Source organism: Aptenodytes patagonicus, chromosome 1, assembly GCF_965638725.1.
Source record: "Aptenodytes patagonicus chromosome 1, bAptPat1.pri.cur, whole genome shotgun sequence".
Lineage (NCBI taxonomy): Eukaryota > Metazoa > Chordata > Aves > Sphenisciformes > Spheniscidae > Aptenodytes > Aptenodytes patagonicus.
Genome location: NC_134949.1, coordinates 85479303 through 85493339, shown reverse-complemented (window position 1 = coordinate 85493339; position 14037 = coordinate 85479303). Strand labels below are relative to the sequence as shown.

The 14037-nt window shown below is 45.6% G+C and overlaps 1 protein-coding gene across 1 annotated transcript in view; it reads left to right on the top strand.

Moving 5' to 3' along the window:
* The window catches only part of A2M (alpha-2-macroglobulin), a 31746-nt gene that overhangs the window by 3077 nt on the left and 14632 nt on the right, over positions 1-14037 (top strand). The window contains exons 3-17 of the mRNA XM_076345697.1: positions 7-166; positions 1038-1090; positions 1614-1634; positions 1999-2167; positions 3426-3510; positions 4352-4475; positions 5754-5868; positions 6708-6817; positions 7334-7492; positions 8902-9129; positions 9496-9559; positions 10060-10202; positions 12090-12239; positions 12903-13073; positions 13689-13824. Coding sequence (XP_076201812.1) covers positions 7-166; positions 1038-1090; positions 1614-1634; positions 1999-2167; positions 3426-3510; positions 4352-4475; positions 5754-5868; positions 6708-6817; positions 7334-7492; positions 8902-9129; positions 9496-9559; positions 10060-10202; positions 12090-12239; positions 12903-13073; positions 13689-13824 — 1888 coding nt within the window. The remainder of the gene's footprint in view (positions 1-6; positions 167-1037; positions 1091-1613; positions 1635-1998; positions 2168-3425; positions 3511-4351; positions 4476-5753; positions 5869-6707; positions 6818-7333; positions 7493-8901; positions 9130-9495; positions 9560-10059; positions 10203-12089; positions 12240-12902; positions 13074-13688; positions 13825-14037) is intronic.

The window sequence follows — 14037 nt, the reverse complement described above, 5'->3', positions numbered from 1 at the left end:
CTCCAGCTTCCAAAGTCAAATAGCCAGTCACCAGTCACATTTATCACTGTGACAGTGAAGGGGGCGACACTGCAGTTCAGGAGCCGCAAGTCGGTGCTGGTCAAGAATTCTGAGAGCTTGGTCTTCGTCCAGACAGACAAACCCATCTACAAGCCCGGACAGACAGGTACCAGGGAAGGGGTGGAGACTTGCATTTGAAGCAAAAATATGTACTAAAACTGTTGGACTGTGCTGGCCAGTTATCGACTGGGGGTCAGAACAGCAATCTCATGGCTGAGGCTTATGTTTTTAATGCTTCATATGGGAACAATTTGGGGAACCTTAAGATACATGCATGTATCTGGGGCACCTGCACACACTCCCTCTTTCACTGGGGGCTCTGTTGTGGTCCATGCAGTTAGGGTCCACATTAAAATCAGAGAAAGACTGGATATTTGTCCTATAGAGAACAGGGCCAAAATTCAGAATAAGTCATGAAATAGCTTTCAAAGCAGCAGCTGATTTTGCTCAATGAAGACAGAGAGAACTATATAAGCCATTTGTTTCTTCTGGGCCATTGATCTCCTAAATTTGGCCTGGACAGGAACTAATTTCCTAAAAGGGACACTGAATTCTCTATCTATCCAGAGCCAACACAAACTTGCAGCCAAGTGCTGAAGTAATTTGCTTGCATTCATCCTTCCTAAGAAGTCAGTCTAGTTATAACAAAATTAGAAGACCCATGTGAATTCCAATGTAAAAATGTATCCTTGCAAAGTAGACAAAGGCAACTTAAATTTAACTTTGGTCTCAATTAATGAGGCCCTGATGCCCATGATCAGTAAGATGTTCACACTGCTGTGGATTTGCTCTTAACATCCTCTTATTCATGTAATTTGTTACATGGGCAACCTTCTAGCATGACTTAGCTTTCTAGTGAATGGAATTTCTTCAGAAGAGAACAGCTCTGTTCTCTGTTGTACCACTTGTTTGTGCAACTGATGTTTTCTGGTTGGTGACTGCACTGTGGAATCTCACTGTCTGCCTTTCTCCATCAGTCTTGTTCAGAATTGTTTCTCTGGATAAAGACTTCCGTCCCTTGAACGAGGTGGTAAGTATGATACTTCCTTTTCAGTAGTTATTTGGCCTTAAGTCGTCTATATGGGGAAAGGAAGGAAAGATGTGTCTTTCGGGGAGAGCTCTCTACTTAGAGATAGTTGTGCAATTCCTGGGTTACCTCAGATCTTGTTAACAGGATCTGTTCTTCAAATTTCTGCATAGGGCTGCCTTCTGCTTTCTTGGAAAGGTTTGACAAACTGCAAATGAACGGTGCTGGTGTAAACACCTCAGCAGTGAGCAAATCTGCATTATCACAGTGTACACCTGCTCTTAGTACTGCAGACCATACAGAGTTAGTAATTTCAGCTGACTTTTCTGCCTGAGACAAAGGATTGCCCCCCCATCTTGATGTACCTCAGAATGCTCTGTTGTTCCATACCAGGGACTTCCTTATCCCATTGGGTGATCAGCTTGTTCCCTGAAACGTGGTCATAGCCCTGGTCATTTGACTGTGTTGCTTGCACTCTGTCTAAATGTGCGTTCTAAATATGCTGTTTCCTTTCTCCTCTTTCTAGTTTCCGCTGGTCTATATCGAGGTATGTACAAACATTCAAGTCATGTTCACATCTATCACACCTCAACCTGGGCAGCATAACTACCAGTTGCCTCAAGATGATTCTTGTCTATCTTATTTATTAAGCAGGTCCATAATATTAATTTGAATATACAGAGCTTTAACTCATATGGTGGCAACCATGTACTCTAGGCCCAGGTTACAGCTCCTTCTGTTGTGCAGCCCTGGACTCCCCACACAACTCTGCTAGTGCCCCCCACTCCTACCCTGCAGCCTCCTGAAACACTCGGGCTGGGCCTCCCCTCACTGCTTTTGCTAGTGCTTTTTCGTTCTTATTGCAGACTCCCACTGTTCTCACAATGTCCTTGTGGTCTCATTATCTGTAGGACCCAAAGAAAAACCGTCTGTACCAGTGGGCAAAGGCAGAGTTAAAGGGAGGGTTAATCCAGCTGTTCTTCAACCTCACCTCTGAACCTATGCAAGGGACCTACACAGTGGTGGCACAGAAGGTCTCTGGGAAGACAATTCGGCATCCTTTCTCTGTGGAGGAGTATGGTAACTGTCACTGTGGTTTCAAGTTCCTAACAACTAGTCCCGTGGGGCATGAAAGCTTAATTGAACAGGATGGTAGACCTGACCAGGTTGTCCAGCATGGCTGGAAAAATGTCTCTGTGTCCTCTCCCTCCCAAGCATCATCCCTTTCTGAGGAGTGAAGACTGAAGGACTTGAGCAACCTGTCTCCACTCCTCCCTAAGCCCCAGGCCATGCAGTGCAGCTCTTCTGACTCCCCACCTCAGCAAGGCTCCCATCAGGAGGAGCAAGTGTGCTTGTATCAGTCTGTGCTGGCAACTACAAGTGTCACCTCCTTTCAGAGGTGATTTAAGGCCACAGCCTCATCTCCAGATGGCTACACACCTGTCAAGTGTCATGCTATGAGTCTGGGTCTCCCCTGCCTGAGGCCCAAAGTCCTGACCTTTTGGTGTAAGCTGGGGCTGTCTGTAAATTCAGATCTTGCCTGTCCTCCCCCACAAGCTAAGCCCATAGCTCACATTACGTCTTAGTGCCTTAACCTCTCTCTGGTACTCTCACCCCTATGCCAGTTCCATCTGCTTGGCTAGAAAATGGTACCCCAATACACACCCATGCATGATCGCAACCAACATAGCTTCCCACCCCAGCAAGCCAGCTGCAGCCCTTGTTACATGGTCTGACGTGATCTGGCTCATGCAGCAGAGATGAGTTCTGGAAGATGAGTCTGGAAGTCCTTTGACCTCTGTCAATTGCAAGACTGTTCCTGTGCCCTGAATCCCTCCTAGCTCTCCCAAGACAGTCACCATCCACTTCACCTCCTGCAGCTGGGTTTGGATGTGATGTCACCCTGTGCTAAGTCACTAGGGAAGCTATGGGGTCTTCGTATTTTGCGAATTGGAAAGACCTAAGTGCTTTGGAAATGCAGAGACCAGGCTGCAGTCCCAGCTCTGTATGTTTGTGGGAGACCTCTATTGACTTAGCCCTCTATTTTACTGTATCCTACTGCTGTAGGACTGATAACCCATGTGTTATCTAACAAGCTGCTGTATTTTAATAGCTGGTATAATAATCCTGTCTTCTTACCTGGCACAGTGGTTGGCTGAGTGCCTGTGGTTCTCGCTGACTTCAGTGGGATGTGCAGGTAACAGAAGCCTCTAAAATCTGACCATTTAGATGCAAAAGGCTTTCAGGACATTTGTAAGAACAGCCTTCGAGCAGCCTTCATGTCTCATTCTTATGTTATTCCCCACCACATAGTTGTTTTCCTTTGGTTCTGCTGCAGTGCTGCCAAAATTTGAAGTCACAGTGAAAATGCCCAAGGTGATCACCATTCTTGATGAGAAGCTGAAGGTGACAGTTTGTGGTCTGTGAGTGTCATTCTTTCAAGTCCTTCTTTGTTTCAGGTTTTTCTTCAGCTGCTGCTGAAAGTCCAGTTGGGAGACTGAGATATGATACTTCGTTATATTTCTCAATCCTTTTGGGGTCCCAGGACCAAACAGACTACATGTACCATTAGACAAAAGGCAACAAATATTGCTTGGGGCACTTTGTACATAACATGTAGAAACATATTGTTGTTCTGTTTTTTGGGAGGGGGTTTTTTGCATATTTTTTGAGCCATAGAAGATTTAAGACCAGCTGCAGTGCTAGGGAAGAGGTCTTCAGTTTAGTTTACCTGGGAATGATGTTTTAACTGTGGCTTCTGCTTGTCATCGCTGAGAGGAAACCGTAAGTGATGCAGCTGCCCTCTTTCCTTTGGACCACCTCATTCGATTCTGCATGGCATGTTCCATGCATCCTGCAGGGAGAGCTACGACTCAGGCTGAAGAACAAGCCAAAAGACCCAGAGCACATGCATAGACAAACCAGTTCCATCAAAATTGTGCGGTGGGGTAGATACTTGCAACATGTTCTCCAAAGTGAGGGGTAGTCTCAACTAAATCCACATAGGGTAAATGATTTCTGCAGACTTGTGTGTTATTCCTAGGGATGCAATAAGATTCAGTGCTCCTGCCCCCATTGCCAAGCTTGATCCTAAAATGTTACCAGATTTCTTTCTGCTTTTTATTTCCTGTGATGACCCTGCTGTATCCTGGAGGCAGCTCTAGGGAAGAGTGCTGGCTCCACTGGGGGTGAGCTAGTCATTTTTCTCCATCCCTCTTACATTCCTAATGGCTCTGTTTTTCTTTCAATCCTCCCTGCTGGTAGATACACATTTGGGAAGCCTGTTCCTGGCCTCGTGAGCTTCCGTGTGTGCCGGAAGTTTGAACATGCAGCCACCGCCTGCTATGGTGAAGAGGCTAAGGCAGTGTGCGACGAGTTCTCTGGACAGGTGAGTCATGGTTACTCTTGTGGGTAAAGTGATAGGAGAAAGTGTGATTTATTGAGCATGCCTTGTAGGCACAGGCTTGCTCTGACGGAGTATGCACAAGCATGAGTGTGAAGAGGGGAGAGACTCCATATATTTTAAGGAAGCCTGAAGAAGGAGAGAAGATTGGATGCAAGATGAAAAGTGAAAGGTAAAAACAGGGGGAAGGTCTGTGCAGTAAGAAAGATGTGTGTAAAGGCAAGAAGCTGATGGAGGAGGAAGAGATGAAAGAAACAAAAAAAAAGTCAGATGGCGTGTAGAGAGTATAAGAGAGAAGTGAGATAGAAAAGGCATGAGTGATGAGAGCAGAGTTGGAGTTGGCTTACGCTAGAGACAGTGTGTTGGATCAGAAGTTGGTGTTAGAAGCAGGAAAGGAGCAGAAACCAGGGGAGGGGTGATGCAGTTTGTGCAAGAAGGAAAGGAATATGGATTTAGCAGCAGCGGTTAAGACAGACAGAAAAAAAAATCACTTTTTTCACTCTTCAGACGGGCAAGTCTACAAGAGCAAAACTGAATGATGTTTGGAGCATGGACAGGTGCAACAGTGCTAGCTTAATTGACAGAAGCTGGAGTAGCAGCAATTGTGGAAATATGCCAGGACAAGAAAGCAAGCAGAAGACATGCTTATGGTCCTTGGGGTCTGCTGCAGCATGAGACCCACAATTGCCTCTGCCATTGCTGTTGTTATCCATGCTAAAAGAAAATACGAACACTGTGGTGCTAACCTCTGTTCCAGCCATCTCTTCCCTTTTCTGTGGAGACCTGCCTTGAAGATGCTAAAGAGAGGTGGCAAGCTTTGGAAATACTTTTCCAGCTGTTATCTTCTTTCTGCACATACACAGGCTTTGGTTTATGTATCGCTCATACGGCTTGTGCATTTTAAGTCAGCAGCTATATTCTAATGTGCCTGATGCCTGGCAAACAACTCCTGTGTGGCATACACTTGAATAATTCCCTGTGCTTCTGTATCAAGTGTTTGGAATTTCAAACTTCACACACACATACACAAAAATCTTCTAGGTTGCAAACTCTTTGCTCTGATGTTGCTGCAAGTACTTCAAAATGCTCCTTGCCAAGTTATTTATGTGCTTTTCCAGTTTTGATAAAAACAACAGAGGGAATGATCTGTGAGTTTATGGGCTTCTCTTCCAGTTCAGAGCAACGCACAGTGATGGATTCATTAAGTTGGATAAACATTATACAAATGAGACTATAATGGTCTTGTTTGTTTTCCTCCAACAGACGGACAACTATGGCTGCATTTCTGAAATGGTAAAGACCAAGTTATTCCAGCTCAAGAGAAGTGGATATGAGAATAAGCTCCATGTGGAGGCTAAAATTAAAGAGGAGGAGACAGGTATGAATCATCTGGATTGAAAAGCCCAGGAGAGACCAGCAGAGTGGCCTGCCAAGTAGGAATGAGGGAGAAAAGCAGAATCTTGCTTTTCTGGAATCCTGAAGTTTTCCTACCTGGAGGTCAGGAGCATCAACAAAACTGCTTGTCCAGCAAAGGAGGCTTGGCCTGGATTAAAAGTAATTTATCCTGGGCTGCATCAAAAGAAGCGTGGCCAGCAGGTCGAGGGAGGTGATTCTGCCCCTCTACTCTGCTCTGGTGAGACCCCACCCGGAGTACTGCGTCCAGCTCTGGAGCCCTCAGCATAAGAAAGACACGGACCTGTTGGAGCGGGTCCAGAGGAGGGCCACGAAAATGATGAGGGGGATGGAACACCTCTCCTATGAAGAAAGGCTGAGAGAGTTGGGGTTGTTCAGCCTGGAGAAGAGAAGGCTCTGGGGAGACCTTATTGCAGCCTATCAGTACTTAAAGGGGGCTTACAAAAAAGATGGCGGCAAACTTTTTAGCAGGGTCTGTTGCGACAGGATAAGGGGGAATGGCTTTAAACTAAAGGGGGGTAGATTTAAACTAGATGTAAGGAAGACATTTTTTGCGCTGAGGGTGGTGAAGCACTGGCACAGGTTGCCCAGAGAGTTGGTGGATGCCCCATCCCTGGAAACGTTCAAGGTGAGGTTGGACGGGGCTCTGAGCAACCTGATCTAGTTGAAGATGTCCCTGCCCACGGCAGGGGGGTTGGACTAGATGACCTTTAGAGGTCCCTTCCAGCCCAAGCTATTCTATTCTATGATTCTATAATTCTGGTCAGGCAGAGGCAAATTAATTCTTTGTGTTTCTTCCTGCAGGAGTGGAGTTGATTGGAACGAGCTTCTCTGAGATCACAACCACCATTAGCAAAATCACCTTTGAGCATTCAGACTCCCACTACAAACCTGGAATCCCCTTCTTTGGGCAGGTAGGGAAACCATGAGAATGGAATGCCATGAGTGCCAAACGATCATGCTACTGAACCTCCTGGACAGATACATGCCCTGCTCTGCAGAGATGCTGGACCTTGGTGCTGCTAATCCCTGTGGGCCTCCTCTCCTCTGCAGACTCTCAAACCAGGGAACAGCAGCAGAGAGCACAGCCCTCATCCTGCTTACCCCTCTGTCCTCGCGCTTCTGCTTCTCCAGTCAAGTAAAATTCTGTTTTTCCAGTCTCCTGTTTAATAGGAGGCCTAAGGGGTGTGAGTGCATGTCAATCTCCATGTCAACTCCTCTGACCCAGAGGTGGAGATAGGAAAGGGCCAAAGAAATAAGATTCAGAAAGTTTGCAGCTCTCTCTGAAAGAGATAGATGATGCACATGTAAAGTGCAGTGGAGGCTTCCTTGTCTACACGAGCCCGACATCCTTAGCTTGGTGGTCTATCAGTCTGTCCAGGTGACAGGCATTCCTTTCCTTCTATACTGTACTGTTTTTGCTCCTCCAGGTGAAACTAGTGGATGGGTCTGGTGCTCCAATCGCCAATGAAATTGTGAGGATTTCTTTCCAAGGAGGCCAGGAAACCAACTACACAACAAATGAAGAGGGCAGGGCACGATTTGCCCTGAACACTTCCATGTTGTACTTCGATTCTGTTGGAATTAGGGTGAGTCCTGCAGGCAGAGGAGGTCATGAAGTGACCCACAGGGCTGGAAGGGGAGTACCTCTGAAGTTTCTACTACATATGCAAAAGCACTTACCTTCTTGTTCCTGGTTGTTTGTGCCAACCTTGACATCAGTGTGGTGGAAATAGCCGTACAACAAACCAGTTTGCCATGTCACAATTGCACTTAGCTTGTAAGTATTTGATTTCTGCTTGGCAATAACAATATAGTGTTAGAAGGAACATCAAGAGATCATAATAGTCCATTCTGCTCCAAGGGATCACCAGCCCTACCTAGACACATCTGTTTCAAGGGTGGGTCTAACTTCCATGGTGGAGTGCTGCTAGTGCTTTACTGTCTTTTCAATTAAATGATTTCCCAAATATCTCATCTAAATATCCTTTGTGGTCAGTTAAGGCAATCTGCAGCTCTCAGGATTTAATTTAGCATTCTGAGTTTCTAAGCTGTCCTCCTTATTTTTTTCTTTTTTTTTCTTTTTCCTGCCATAAAGAGAAAAAGAATATGAACCATTCACAGAAATTCTCTCCCTGGTGTGGAATTTGATTATCTGGGAAGAATAAGTGCTGCTGAGCATCCTTTTGTTAGTGGAAAATGCAATATGTGTGTAATACACACATTTCGTAATATCTCACCCTGGAATAGGGCAGATTGTCTAGAATTATATTTGCTCTTCTCCCTACAATTCTCTTGTCACAGATTAAAACCATTAAAAATTATCCAGAAGCTACCACTAGGTGCTTGAAGTTTTCAGAATTTTGCAGGGTAAAGAAAAGGCAAGAATTCCCAAGTATAGTGAGGAAGATAAGGAAATAAGGGCCTGTGAGGCACATGAAATGCTGAAGTAGTACCCTTCTAAATGTGAAATATCTTCCCCTTGCTCTCATTTTTAAGAAGACCTGGACTCTCTCAGCTCCTAAACTTCTATTCAATTTAGGTTTTGAATTCTCAGGTGGAGACTTTTCCTCCTTTTCCATAGCATCCTTAGCTTGATCTTGGCACTAGTAATCTCTAAACTGAACAGTGCTATCCCTTCTCCAGCACCAATAATGAGAAGAAAAATGAAAATCAGCTTCTCTTCTCTTTAAACTAACAGGATATTAGAGAGGGCAAAGTATTAGGGTAAAAAGCCCTTGAGGTGATACAAACAACTGATACGATTCAGCTTGTTTGAGACAAACTCCAGCTTCTCTGGGAGTGAGATCATTCCCAATGATTTGCTAAAGATACCACCACCCTGTCTCGCATTTTCCAAACTCATGGGGTTTTTTTGTAGACTACCTTGTTACTTAAATACAAAAAATACCAAACCTTTAACACTAGGCCATGAATTTTGGCTCCAGTTCAGCCACCTGTGTTTGAGGATCTATGTGTGTATTTTCTCCTTTTCCAGGCAACTCATAAAGTACACCCCTACTGCTCTGACCGTTCCTGGGTTGTTCCATATTATGAAGGCAGCTATCTCCAACTAAAGCGCTTTTACTCTCCTAGTAATAGCTTCCTCAAAATTGAGCCCAAGTCTGAGACACTCAGCTGTGGCTCCTCCACAGAGGTCCGTGTGCACTATATCCTTACTCCAGAGGCCATAGGAGAGCAGAAGAAAATCGTCTTTTACTACCTGGTAAGCTTGCACCTGCCATACAGTGAGGTTGTCACTGGTAATTGTAGCGGGGCTGGAGATGGAAATTGTGGTTTGTGGCTGGAGATGGAAATTGTGGTTTGTGGCAGTAGGCTTTAAACACTTTCCTATCATCCTTCATATGTTCTTTTCCCACAAAAAGGAGGGTCTGGATTAGGAACAGAAGAGTAAGGATGTCCCAGTGCCCCCTGGGTGAGCACTGGGATTCTGCTACAGGGAGGTATAGAGCAGCTGAGCAGGGTGCGAGCAGCAGACATACAGCTCAGTTGCTCTCCTCCCAGGTTCCCCCTCTTTAAGGTTTGGCTCATGCGTAACCTCAATCACAGCAGGGTTTCTCTTTCCATTCAGGTGATGGCCAAGGGAATCATCAAGCAAGCAGGCACTTACATTCTGGATTTGGACCAGGAAAGTGGTGAGTTCCTCTCCCCTGCCAAATTGTCACTGTCTTGGGAGGCTAGGCAACTGTGGCAGACATACAGGCTGCTTCCATATAAATGCAGGGATCCACATCTCCGTGTCCTCTAAGATATAGGAAGAGTTTGAGCTTTCTTTTCTCTGCCTTTATTTAGGCTTTGCACAGATTTGCTCTAATCCCTTGTGCCAGCTGTCTTTCTTCTGACACTGCATTTCTGGGGCTCCAGTGCTCCTAGGAGACACAGAGTGATGGTCTGTTTTTAGAAGCTGAACCAAAATTCAGCATGCTTATGCACTGGAAAACAGGACTTAAAACAGGCCTTTTCAGTCAGATAGTGAGACTTATGCATCTCTGTGAGCACTGATTCATCCCACTTGGAGGCCTGGAGTTTCATCATGGCTAGGACGAAGTTCAGCATGAAGTCAAACCTAGAATTTTGGCTGCTCCAAGAGCAGGTTTCCTATACCTTAACTTTTTGCTCTTGTTTTGTTTGCTAGCCAATGGGGTCTTCCTGCTGCAGCTGCCTGTACAAGATGATATTGCTCCAGTGGCCCAAGTGCTTGTCTATACCACTCTCCCCAGCAGGGAGGTGATTGCCGATTCAATCAAGTTCAATGTAGAAAAGTGTTTCAGCAATAAGGTAAGTGTCCGGTTCTGGAGGGAGCAGCCATCAGACTGCAGCGTGGCCAAGCTCATTTATTTAGATTTAGCCTGGCTAAGCTCATTTATTTAGATGTACTAAAACTGGACAAACCACCTATCGATTGTTCTAGGTAGCTTCACTGCTTACTGGTTTGTGCTAGCTTGGAGGAGATCAACCGTTGGAAAAAAGGTGCTAGCAGGGACTACACTGATAAAACCCCTCTTAGCAACTAGTCGCAGCCACTGACCTCACAGGTGGTCCTAGGTAAGAAAAAGGGAGGCCTCATGTCTTATGTAATACTGCAACCCATGTATTTCACTCCATTTCCCACAAACTCATTCTAGCAATGAGGTGGCTGCTTGTGTGATCACAGAGCAAAAATAAACCACACACAGCCCCAGTCCAGTGGGCGAAGCTAATACTTGTCAGATCTTTCAACTCCCATACATCTTATCCTGTCATTTTAATTTCTGTTGTATGTAAATGGAGATAAACCTTGCCCGAACCTGCTGAGCAATGCACAGTGGTGCTTCAATAACAATGGTGAGACTGAAAGAGTGCAGAAAAATAAAGCCTTCTTTCTGTTAGCATGTGGACCATTGTTCTCTTATAGCTCCACATATTCCTTATGCAGAAGAGCAGATTGATGTATGAGCAGCTGTAAGAAAAGAACAACCTCAAAAATTCCCATCGGGACTTCAGAATAGTAGACAGGACACTGCTAAAGGCAGTCCCTTTTCCTCTAAAACCCAAGCTAAATGAGTTCTTGAGACTGGTGTCAGTGTAGGGGCTTGGTCACCTGAATTTTATTCATATATTAAAGGTCATACTATGCACTGCATTAAGATCTGGTTGCAAGCCAAGTGCCATGGCTTGATGCCAAGATTTACATGCTTAGATACTGCTTTCCTCTCTGAAAGCATCCTGAATTCAAAGCTGTTGTCAGATCGGATAGGACACACTTTGCACTATCTCTATGCTAGACAGTTTCTCTAGTAGCAAGTTTGCTACAGCTGTTGTTCTGCCATTTCCTGAAGAATATTTTTTTTGCAGTCTCAAGATTATGAGTCCACCCTGGGGGAGGTGGGGGGTGTCAGCAGAAGGCATGCTGTGGTCTGGCTGGGACATGAGGGAGACCGGCAGCTGATGCTGCTTTGTCAGGCAACATGTTTTCTCTGAGGATGCTTTGATCATTGCATGTTAGGGGAGGGTTTGTACTGCTGAGGAGAGGGAAGATTTATGCAGGTCAGCCTTCTTATTACAAAATCATGTGAGATGGTGACGACAACAACTTCTGCTAACAAGAACTTCCAGAGCAGAGGTTGGTAGGGGGTCATTAGAGTTGTGAGTTAGGTTTTGGGGAAGGCACACAAGTCTGGCAGGCCTCAACCAACAGGCCAGTTCTTCAGAATCTTTACCAGCTAGTAGATACTGCAATATTGCTCCAGGGCATCACTGCTTCTCACGTTACCAAAGAATCTGCGAAGCAAGGTCTTTGCAAGCCTGTTTTCTCTCCACATACAATATCTGGGTGCAGTACAGAGACTGGACCTGGTTCAAGACCATGCCCAGCTGCCTGAACAGATCTAGCCACTATGTGGGATTATCTCATCACATTCACAGTGGCCATAAAACCCAAAACTGCCTTAAAAGTTTTATGAGCAATTGTGATGCTGGAAGTTGCCAAGAACTGTTAGCGCTGACTCCTCTGGCACTGCAGGAAGGAAACCCAGCTCTGCAGTAGCACAGAGGGAGTGTGCATGTTTGTGTGTGTGTGCATGTGTGTGTTGTGGGCTTTGTAAGGTTGGAACTGATGCACTCAACCGAAGGGAAAAGTCCTGCAAGGGTAGGGCATCTGTGACATAGCTTTTCCTGTGGCTACAGGTGGACTTGAGCTTCTCTCCTTCTGAAGGTCTGCCTTCTTCTGATGCTCACTTGCTGTTGAGAGCCTCCCCGAACTCCCTCTGTGCTGTACGTGCTGTGGACAAAAGCGTTCTCCTCATGAAGCCAGAAGCTGACCTGTCACCCAGCTCTGTAAGTGCCTAGTCTGTGGAGCAGCTCGGAGCCCGGTCAGAGCAAGTGCAGCAACAGTGCCAGGGTGGGAACAGTGAACAGTCCCTCTTGTCAGTGCTGACACAGGAAAGCTGCCATGTGCTGTTTCTTGTCTTCCTTCAGTAGGCAAAAAGATGAGAACTTGACAGCAGCTGTTTCTTAGGGGTTTTGTGTGACTGTAGGGATGGCAATTAGGAAGCTCTTTTAAGGTGACTGCTTCTCTTGGCCAGAGCCAAACACTGTTGTGAGTTTGATGATGATTTTTCAGTTATTCTCTCCAGCCATGGGTTAATTTTTTTGGAGTAACGTCTGGAAGTGTCAGAGAGTTTATTCCCCCATGCCAAGCAGCAAACAACAGTCCTTGAGTAGGGACAAAGAACTGCAGATGGGCTAGCCAGTGTCATTTTGTATATATTTGAGCCATAATAACTAGAGTGACGTGCTGTCCATAACAAAAGAGGCAGTATCTCCAAATTTGGATCTCTTTTTTGACTCCAAAATTCCCATTGCTCCCACCACAGGGAGGACCATGGCAATGTGGATGTATATGCAGGTGATGTGAATGTTACGGTGCTTGAATCGAACTCCCTCAGTTGTGTTTTGTGACAGTGGACACTGAAAATGCCAAATGCTCTTTCTGCCTAGGTGTATAGCTTGCTGCCAGTGAAGGAATTGCATGACTATCACCATGGTCCAGACATGCTCTTGGAGGAGCCCCTGGAGAATTGCGTCCCTTTGAAGAAGATAGTTCTGAATGGGATCACCTATTCTCCAGTAGTGGAGGTGAATGAAGAGGACACTTACAGCATCCTAAAGGTACGGCCCTCTTGCATGGTTAGGGAGCGGAGTGGGAGGACTGAGAATGCTTAAGCCTTCTGTGGCATGATGCAACATACCACGGGAAGGGTTTGTGAATCTGAATGATCTGACACTAATTTTTATCCAGAGGCAAGTTCAGTGAGAGTCATAAGCTGCACCTGTCGTGCCAGCTTTGCTCCTGACTTGGTGGAAAAGGGATCAGTCTCAAAGTTTTCTTCTTACAGGAAAAGCTTTGAGATTGACTTGAAATGAGGTTCTAACAGGAGGTAAATAATCCTATGCCATTACAGTTACCCCTAATAAAGTTCTTGAGCTGTATCGTAGCCACAGACATTTCCTTCCAGAGAGAAAACTCTCTATCTACTCCCTGGCTCATCCTGACCCCTAGGCTGGAATTGGACTGGAACCAGTGCCCTAGAGACAGAGAGAATCTATACTTTGGTCTCTCTGAGCCACCCAGGCACCCAGACCCAGGATTGGGGGGGTTCATCTCAAGGTCCAATCCACAGACAGTAACAGCTTCTCCTTCTGAGGCAGTAAAATACCAATGTCGGGTATAATACCGCAACAGGACTCGGTAACAAAAAAACATGTTGGATTTCTCTCCCATAGGAAATGGGTTTAAAGGTTTTCACAAATACCAAGGTGAGGAAGCCTTGGTATTGCAGCACTGAGAATTACATGCCTGTAGGAGGCGGCCTTCCATCAGCTTCAGTCATGTCTGGAATACATGGAATGAGGACAAGCGGTAAAGGAACTGGGTCTTATTATCACCTCTGTTCTGTCTCTATTTTGGGGTGAATACTCAAACAAGAGCTGGGGTTGTGGATTGAACCCTTGGAAGTAGTACTGAAGTAGTGGGTTCACAGATGTCAGCTTCTGCATGAGTGTGGGGCATATCTCTTTTGCTGGGTTCCAAAGGCCGACAGACAAGCTTTGATAACTCCACATTAGAAGTCAG